The sequence below is a fragment of the Eucyclogobius newberryi genome, unplaced genomic scaffold, assembly GCF_026437365.1.
Source record: "Eucyclogobius newberryi isolate DKJ021-1_F unplaced genomic scaffold, fEucNew1.0.hap1 SCAF_212, whole genome shotgun sequence".
NCBI classification, from domain to species: Eukaryota; Metazoa; Chordata; class Actinopteri; order Gobiiformes; family Gobiidae; genus Eucyclogobius; species Eucyclogobius newberryi.
This window is the reverse complement of record NW_027315849.1, coordinates 52,321-62,500: the sequence shown is the minus strand read 5'-3', so window position 1 is coordinate 62,500 and position 10,180 is coordinate 52,321. Positions and strand designations below refer to the sequence as shown.

Below are 10,180 nucleotides of genomic sequence, written 5' to 3'. Positions count from 1 at the left end.
CAACTACTGCTCATACTTATCCTTTTTTTAAATGTCCATTCATTTATTCATTTTCAAATGTTTTAGTCTTCAAAAACACAAAACATAGAACATGACCAGAGGGGACACTGGGACACTGTAGGGGACACTGTAGGTGACACTGTAGGTGACACTGTAGGGGACACTGTAGGGGACACTGTAGGGGACACTGTAGGGAACACTGTAGGGGACACTGTAGGTGACACTGAAGGGGACACTGTAGGGGACACTGTAGGTGACACTGTAGGGAACATTGTAGGGGACACTGTAGGGAACACTGTAGGTGACACTGTAGGGAACACTGTAGGGGACACTGAAGGGGATACTGTAGGGAACACTGTAGGTGACACTGTAGGGGACACTGTAGGGAACACTGTAGGGGACACTGTAGGGGACACTGTAGGTGACACTGTAGGGGATACTGTAGGGAACACTGTAGGTGACACTGTAGGGGACACTGTAGGGAACACTGTAGGTGACACTGTAGGGGACACTGTAGGGAACACTGTAGGGAACACTGTAGGTGACACTGTAGGTGACACTGTAGGTGACACTGTAGGTGACACTGTAGGTGACACTGTAGGGAACACTGTAGGTGACATTGTAGGGGACACTGTAGGTGACACTGCAGGGGACATTGTAGGGGACACTGTAGGGAACACTGTAGGTGACACTGTAGGGGACATTGTAGGGGACACTGTAGGGAACACTGTAGGTGACACTGTAGGGGACACTGTAGGTGACACTGTAGGGAACACTGTAGGGGACACTGTAGGGGACACTGTAGGTGACACTGTAGGGGACACAGTAGGGGACACTGTAGGTGACACTGTAGGGGACACTGTAGGGGACACTGTAGGGGACACTGTAGGGAACACTCTAGGGGACACTGTAGGTGACACTGTAGGGAACACTGTAGGGGACACTGTAGGTGACACTGTAGGGGACACTGTAGGGGACACTGTAGGGGACACTGTAGGTGACACTGTAGGGGACACTGTAGGGGACACTGTAGGTGACACTGTAGGGACACTGTAGGGGACACTGTAGGGGACACTGTAGGGAACACTGTAGGGGACACTGTAGGGGACACTGTAGGGGACACTGTAGGGGACACTGTAGGGAACACTGTAGGGGACACTGTAGGTGACACTGTAGGGGACACTGTAGGGACACTGTAGGGGACACTGTAGGGGACACTGTAGGGAACACTGTAGGTGACACTGTAGGGAACACTGTAGGGGACACTGTAGGGGACACTGTAGGGACACTGTAGGGGACACTGTAGGGGACACTGTAGGGGACACTGTAGGGGACACTGTAGGGGACACTGTAGGGACACTGTAGGGACACTGTAGGGAACACTGTAGGGGACACTGTAGGGGACACTGTAGGGGACACTGTAGGTGACACTGTAGGGGACACTGTAGGGAACACTGTAGGTGACACTGTAGGGAACACTGTAGGGGACACTGTAGGGGACACTGTAGGGGACACTGTAGGGAACACTGTAGGTGACACTGTAGGGAACACTGTAGGGGACACTGTAGGGGACACTGTAGAGGACACTGTAGGTGACACTGTAGGTGACACTGTAGGGAACACTGTAGGGGACACTGTAGGGGACACTGTAGGTGACACTGTAGGGGACACTGTAGGTGACACTGTAGGGGACACTGTAGGGAACACTGTAGGTGACACTGTAGGGAACACTGTAGGGACACTGTAGGGGACACTGTAGGGGACACTGTAGGGAACACAGTAGGTGACACTGTAGGGAACACTGTAGGGGACACTGTAGGGAACACTGTAGGGACACTGTAGGGGACACTGTAGGGGACACTGTAGGGAACACTGTAGGTGACACTGTAGGGAACATTGTAGGGGACACTGTAGGGAACACTGTAGGGGACACTGTAGGGGACACTGTAGGGGACACTGTAGGGGACACTGTAGGGAACACAGTAGGTGACACTGTAGGGAACACTGTAGGGGACACTGTAGGGAACACTGTAGGGACACTGTAGGGGACACTGTAGGGGACACTGTAGGGAACACTGTAGGTGACACTGTAGGGAACATTGTAGGGGACACTGTAGGGAACACAGTAGGTGACACTGTAGGGAACACTGTAGGGGACACTGTAGGGGACACTGTAGGGAACACTGTAGGTGACACTGTAGGGAACACTGTAGGGGACACTGTAGGGGACACTGTAGGTGACACTGTAGGGGACACTGTAGGGGACACTGTAGGGGACACATTTTCCTCAGGCTCGTTATAAAGTCATTGATTTTAGGCCCAGTTTGTGTCATATATTTCTTTGCGATGGACATTTTTCCTACAGTCAGAATATGCTCCAAATATAACCACTGATCGTGTCCGTGGCAGGAGTTTTAAGGCCCAAATACATAGTTCTGAAATATTCTAGTACTTTTTTTTTACGTTTCTACTTTGACTCCTAACTTATATATAACTGATATACTGTACAAATACTGTACTTTGTACTAGAACTGCTCACTCTGTGCAACGGATTTATTTATATCAAAAACTAAATTGTCACAGTCAATTCTAGACCACAACTTGAATAAATTAATGTTTCTTTGTAATAAGCTCAAAGATTTAATACTTATCTATTAAAATGTATTAAAAAACCTTGTATTTAACGTAAATTGATGAAGCAACAATATAAAGTTATTGATGCAACTGAACAAAACATTACGATTATGACAATGTTTCTGCAGAAAAACTGGACTTGACTATATTTTTTTTACATTTTTCCTCAAACACCAGACACGATACTTTATAAGACATAAATCTGGTCCAGGAGGATAAATAAGTGGTTTGTGTGGATGAACTCACTCCCGATCATCCGGTCCTTCCTGTACTGGTGATGGACGGCCACGATCTTCTGCAGCAGCATCTCCATCTTCTGGACACTGAGGAAGAAAGAGCGTGACATTTTACTGCTCTTCCGTGTACTTTTCAGTGATTTGACGTATTCTTTCCTCTCGTGGATCCATAAAGTGTCTTTTCACCTCTTGTCACTGTCCAGTGTCTCTGAGAGTTTGGCCTGTTCGATCAGAAGATGGTCCAGTTTGTCCTGGAACTCCTGGATCCCGGACGAGTAAATGGGCAAGTGCTCGTGGACCTGAAGATTACACATTATTAATATCCACATTAAATATAGTGCATGGTTTTTATGATGTACCATTTGAACTCACCTGGTGAAGCTTTTGACTGGTGTCGGCTGAATCTTCATTAGAACCACTGAAAGTAAAAAATATGATGTTACATTTGAATCATTTGAATCAATCGTTGGATTTATGCAGCACGTGTCACATCTGGTGTTTTAAAGCAGAAATAAGTAACATATTCACCTTATTGAGTGTCTGTGTAGCCCCTGTTATAGTTAAATATAATATACGTCAACCGGCACCACCACGAGCCGCACGCACCACCACGAGCCGCACGCACCACCACGAGCCGCACGCACCACCACGAGCCGCACGCACCACCACGAGCCGCACGCACCACCACGAGCCGCACGCACCACCACGAGCGGCACGCGGCGCCGCTTCTCCTCCGCTGCACCGGCGTTTCCACGCCCGAACACCGGCTCCGCGCTCCCGCACCCGCCGCCCCGGAGGTCTGTACCTGGGCGAAGGTGTGGCCCCAGCCCGCCACAGGAGCAGACACGGAGAGCGGGGCACCGGCTCCACCCGGAGAAAAGCAGCCCCATACAACCAAGGTACAGCCCCGTTTCTCTGCTTTCCCGCTCCACAGACGGGGGCGATCTGGTCACAAAACTGGACTCAAATGCGTCTTGATTGGGCTAGAGCAACGCCGGCGTCTGGTATGTGGACTGCCGCTTCTGTCCCAACGTCTTTGTTTTGTTAGTCGTTTCCATTGTTTTGTTTTGTTCCCGCGTCTCTGTGTTGTCTTCTGTCTACATCCCTGTTCCTTAACTTCATCGGACATTACTGCACCGTCCATCGATCATCTCCTCCCTCACTCCTGGACTATCTACTGCCCTAGCCGCCAGCTAACAGCTGGCTTAACACCTGCTGAGGTCCGTCATGGCATCGCGGGGCCTACCTGCCGTGCAGACAAGGTCTGGGGCAACCAACGCCACTCACTCCACCAGCTTCAACACCCGGTCCACTGCTGCTTTTTCACAACTCTCTGCCCACCAGCTTCTAGTTAACCAGCCTCTAGCCACCGCCAACATTCTAACTGGATTACTCTCATCTGCTGCTACGTTCCATCTCCTCCTCGGACTATCACTCCCGCGCCTCCAGGCCACCGCTCCACCAACTTCTCGCCTACTCACCTACACCGCTGCTGACCTTCACCTCCTCAACCATAACCACCGTCTCCCAGCTGCTGCTGCCTCTGCAGCTAGCTCAGCTGGGATCCTTCGCCGGCCCCGCTACATCCACAGGGGCTCTGGTCTCTCCCATAACCAACACTCCAACGACGGCTCACCTATCCCCTCACTCTGGACTAGTTTTCGCCCCCCCCGTCACCCCCACCTGCCGCACTGCCAACCTCAGCAACCTCCGCCCCCCCACCCCTGCGCCCCCATCCATCTCCGCGCCCCCATCCATCTCCGCGCCCCCATCCATCTCCCTTGCACTGCTGAACTGCCGCTCCCTCTCCAACAAATCACCTGTTATATCTGAACTGCTACTGGACAATAACATTGATCTGCTTCTCCTCTGTGAAACATGGCAACAGCCCCTGGACTTCTATGCTCTCAACCAAGCCACTCCCTCCAACTACACTTACACTGCCAAACCCCGCCTCTCCGGGCGTGGGGGAGGTCTTGCTGTTATTCATAAAAAATCTACATCCATCACTGAACTGAACCTCAACCTTCCATCCATCTCATCATTTGAATACCTCGCCTTCTCCCTCCCCAACTCTATCACCGCTATCCTGATCTATTGTCCCCCAAAGCCCCACCCCTCTTTCCTCACTGAATTGTCTGAACTCCTCACCATGGCATCCTCTCTCTCTCTGCCCGCCTCCTACTCACTGGTGACTTCAACATCCACATTGACTGCCCCAACGCCCCACTGACATCCGACTTCCTCTCTCTCCTGGACTGCTTCCATCTCACCCAACACATTGACTTCCCCACCCATACCAAAGGCCACACTCTGGACTTAGTCTGTTCCTCTCTCCTACCCATATCTAAGCCCCACCCCCTCCCCTTCCCACTCTCTGATCATCTCTGCATCCTTTTCTCTGCCCCCCTACCCTCGCCCCACAACCCCAAAAAACGCACCATCACCTACCGCAATATCAAGTCAGTCAACCCCCTCACGCTCTCCCAGCTCATATCCTCTGCTTTCCCCCCTGACTCCCCCCCCTCTTCCCCCGACGACTATGCTGTCATGCTCAACACCACCCTCTCCGACTCCCTTGACTCCCTAGCCCCCTGGAAAACCTCCTCTGTCTCATACATCAACCCCGCCCCCTGGTACACCCCTGAACTCCGCACCATGAAGCAGACTGGCCGCCAACTCGAACGACTCCTCAAAAGAACCCGCCTCACCGTCCAGAAGCCTTCCAATTACACATCTCCTCCTACCGTGACGCTCTCCAAGCCGCCAAATCTGCCCACCTCTCCACCCTCATCAACAGCTCCCACCGGAGCCCTCGCACCCTGTTCTCCACCGTCAACAAGCTGCTCCAGCCACCGGACATCACTCCACCCTCCTCCCCTGACCTCTGCAACTCTTTCCTCCTTGCCTTCAATGACAAAATTTCCAAAATCAACAGCTCCATGACTGCCGTCTCCATTAACTCCATCACCACCCCCACCCCTGCCCCCCCTTCTCTCCCTGACCACCCACCCTTCCCTCCCCTCACCACCTTCTCCTCTGTTAACTCCTCTCATATCATAGACCTCATCACCGCTTCCAAAACCACCACCTGCTCTCTCGACCTCCTCACGATCCTCCTCGATCACCCCCATCCTCAAAAAACCCACCCTAGACTCCGCCAACCTCTCCAACTACCGCCCCATCTCCAACCTGCCGTTCCTCTCAAAAACGCTGGAACGCATCGTCGCCGCCCAACTTCACACCCACCTCCAGTCAAACAACCTCTATGAACCCCTCCAATCTGGCTTCCGCCCACTTCACAGCACTGAAACAGCCCTGGTCAAAGTACTCAACGATCTCCTCACCTCTGCAGACTCCGGGGCCCTCAACGATCTCCTCACCTCTGCAGACTCCGGGGCCCTCAACGATCTCCTCACCTCTGCAGACTCCGGGGCCCTCAACGATCTCCTCACCTCTGCAGACTCCGGGGCCCTCAACATCCTGTTACTACTAGACCTCAGCGCAGCCTTTGACACTATAAACCATTCCATCCTCCTACAAAGGCTGCGCCAACTGGGTGTTGAGGGCTCTGCACTTGACTGGCTCACATCCTACCTCACCAACAGGCAAGAGTTCATTTCCCTCTCCGGTCACTCATCCACCCTCTCCCCAGTAACGCAGGGGGTCCCCCAGGGCTCAGTCCTCGGCCCCCTCCTCTTCATCTGCTACATCTTCCCCCTTGGTCACATCCTCTGCCAACTCAACCTGGACTTTCACTGCTACGCTGACGACACCCAGATATACCTCACCACCAAATCCACCCAAAACCCTCCCCTCAGCCACATCCAAACCTGCATCTCTACAATAAAATCATGGCTCACTCTCAACTTCCTCAAACTGAACAGTGACAAAACAGAGCTCCTCCTCATTGGCACCAAATCCACTCTCAATAAAACTGGTCCCTTTTCACTCAGCATCGACACCTCGACCATCACCCCCTCCACCCTGGTACGCAATCTCGGTGTCATCATGGACCCCACCCTCTCCTTCACTCCCCATGTCAGCCACATCGTCAAGACCTCATACTTCCACCTCCGCCGCATCGCCAAAATCCAACACTGCCTCACCCTCCCCGCTGCTGAATCCCTCATCCATGCCTTCATCTCCTCCCGCCTCGACTACTGCAACTCCCTCCTCACTGGCATCTCCTCCCATTCCCTCCACAGACTCCAAATGGTCCAAAACTCCGCTGCCCGCCTCCTCACCCACACCCGCCTCCTCACCCACACCCGCCTCCTCACCCACACCCGCCTCCTCACCCACACCCGCCTCCTCACCCACACCCGCCTCCTCACCCACACCCTCCTCCTCACCCACACCCTCCTCCTCACCCACACCCGCCTCCTCACCCACACCCGGTCCCGTGATCACATCACTCCCGTTCTCCGCTCTCTCCACTCTCTCCCCATCAAGCAGCGCATAAACTTTAAAATACTCCTCCTCACCTTCAAAGCTCTTCACCACCTTGCCCCCCCCTACCTGTCTGACCTCCTCATCCCCCACCGCCCCACCCGAGCTCTCCGATCCTCCTCCTCTCTCACCCTGACTGCACCAACATCCCGACTCAAAACTTTTGGCGACAGAGCATTCTCCCGAACAGCACCCCGACTCTGGAACTCCCTCCCCCAACCTGTCCACCACTCTCCCTCACTCACAACATTCAAATCCCGCCTAAAAACAGACCTCTTCACCCAAGCCTATGACCTCCCCTACCCCTAGCCTCCTCTACCCCATTGCCTACTCTTCTACCCCCTGTTACATCCCCATCTTTTTCTCTCTACTTCTTCTGTCTTGTTCATTTTATCTGTATATTAATGTGTTCTGTACGTGTTGTCCCCCCTGTCTGTAAATACCCCCCCCTTCTTTTTTATTATGTTCAGCGTCTTTGGGTCACTGAAAAGCGCTATATAAATAAAAGTTATTATTATTAGGCCCGAGCGCCACAAGCTGGCGAGAGGCCTATTAATCTCGTAAGGCCGTGCGAAGCACGGCTGCGAAAGTGCGCACGTAGTGCGCACGAAATCGAGCGCGAAGCGCTCGCCCACTTTCAAACACTCACTAACGCACTCCTCCACTCATGCACGCCCCGTGCATACTAATTAGTTGTAGGAAAATGGAACATTACCGTTGTAAACGGGCGAAGCCCGTGCAAAAGTGCGCACTAAACGAGCACTTTACATTGGAATGACGACCGCGAATAAAGCACTCATTTGCCCTAAGTAGCTCACAAATACGTTCCCCATCTCTTACATGTTCTGTTCATATAAACATGTAATGCAAAAATTGAACATTATTACTGTATAGAGGGCCAAAAACACAAAGTGGGCGGAGCCCACTCAAAATTATCGAAAGTACCCGTCAGTGACCAGGGACCCACACCATGAGGTAGGAAAGCGCGAGCGCTTTCCGAAAATGTATAGTTTATGATATTTGAAAAATGGGAAACATTGTTTTCGCATCGGAATATTATTCTTTCTTTCTTTCTTTCTTTCTTTCTTTCTTCTTCTCGGGACCAACCCCCCTATTTTTCACCCAGTGAACATTGACGAAAAGTCACAAAAATTTGCACACCTCTAAAAATCGTGCCTCTCTACATTCTGGCTATTTCCCTTTTCTAAAATAAAAAAAATTGGCGCGTCAGCGCCACCAAATGTACCAAAAATGCATTGAGAGATGGGAAATGACCCAAAAAAAATCTGATCGTAGAATCATGAAATTTGGCGCAGAGGTAGATGGTGACAAGAGAAGTAAAAAATATTATTACGGCAACGCCGTCCGCCCAACCAAATGTCGGCCATATTGCTTCAAAAATGGCTAAACATGACTTCGGAGTTTTTCCAAACGTCGTACTTTTACGAACTCCTCCCAGGGCGTTGGCCCTAAAAAGCTGAAATTTGGTGAAAATGCTACTGAGGAGTGGGACATCAAAAGTTATCCAAATTACATTGATACCTCTCACGGTCTCTGAGCGGCGAAGCCGCAAACTGTAGCTAGAATTTCAGAAATCTCCCATATTTAAAATTTCTGCCGTTTGCGCAGATAAAGTCCGAATTGCGTCAAATTAGAATCAGTTGTTAAACTCTTTGCCCTAAACCTACTTGAAGTGAAATAAATTCATTTGGCGCCACAGCGCCCCCTACAGATTTTATATGGAGGTTAAATGTTTAGTTTTGCGAAATTATATGAAATTTGACACACAACTCAATTTTAGCATCCCCATCAAAAAAGTCAATGACTCATGTCATAATTGTTATGGCGTTGCCGTAACGATGACCGAAACCTTTCATGTTTACACTTTAGACTTTCACAAACTCCTCCCAGGGCGTCAGCCCTATTAACCTGAAATTTGGTGAGACTCATCTTCAGGACCATCAAAAGTTATCCACATTTTCATTCAAAGAGTCACGGTGTCTGTGCGACAAAGCCGCACATTTTGCCAAGAATTCAAAATAAAATAGCTTTTTGATGTAAAACAAAGGGGAGAAGATGTGACAGCGTCACAGATTCAGCAGTAGGCGTAATAAAAGGACAATTGGGGCTCCTCTTGCGGCGTGGCGGCGGCGTGGCGAGGGCCGATCATTGCCGCTTGCGGCTATATTTATTTATTATTATTAAATATGTTTTTTAAGGGAGTTTGAAGTGTCCGTCGTCGCCCCCTGCTGTCTCTGAGCGGAAAAGCAGCTGGCATCGACCTGAAGATAACTCTCCTGAGAAACCCTGGCTCTGTTTTATATTTGTCGATGTGAAATGTTTTTCTATATGATTCTACTCTTATTATGAGAAAAAAAGAAAAAAAAGAATAATATTAATAGTTTTTGCTTCCTATTTTCTGTAATTTCACAAGGGAACAGCAGGGGGAGCTCTAACGAGTTACTTAGTTCTGCTGCATCTTGTAAAGTACTTTCAATAATGAATATGCACATAAATGAAGTCAACGTATTGAGTTGAGCTGTATAAAAAGCTAAAACACACATTCTGAACCTTTTTGACCCTGGATTACATGTATCATAGCGCCGGGGGCCAAAGTAGGGCCCCGGCGCTATGATACATGTAATCCAGGGTTAAGAATCATAGACATAAGACACTTTGAGCACTTAAAAAATCAGTGTTTGATGAGTTCCTTTTGACTTTCCCCGGATACTGGGACTTCTACGACACCTGAACAATACTTTTTTAGGCACCTACTGTGTTATTAATCCTTGTACAGAAAAATAAATAATAATAAATAATAGTTCTCTCCCAGGACAAACCAGGCATCAAAATATTAC

General features: G+C 50.2%; 1 protein-coding gene across 1 annotated transcript in view; it reads right to left on the bottom strand.

Moving 5' to 3' along the window:
- LOC140371291 (inhibitor of nuclear factor kappa-B kinase subunit epsilon-like) overlaps window positions 1-10,180 on the bottom strand; it is a 43,141-nt gene that overhangs the window by 8,193 nt on the left and 24,768 nt on the right. Inside the window, exons 13-15 of the mRNA XM_072458434.1 lie at window positions 3,243-3,288; window positions 3,057-3,169; window positions 2,881-2,957 (exon numbers count right to left, since the gene is read on the bottom strand). Coding sequence (XP_072314535.1) covers window positions 2,881-2,957; window positions 3,057-3,169; window positions 3,243-3,288 — 236 coding nt within the window. The remainder of the gene's footprint in view (window positions 1-2,880; window positions 2,958-3,056; window positions 3,170-3,242; window positions 3,289-10,180) is intronic.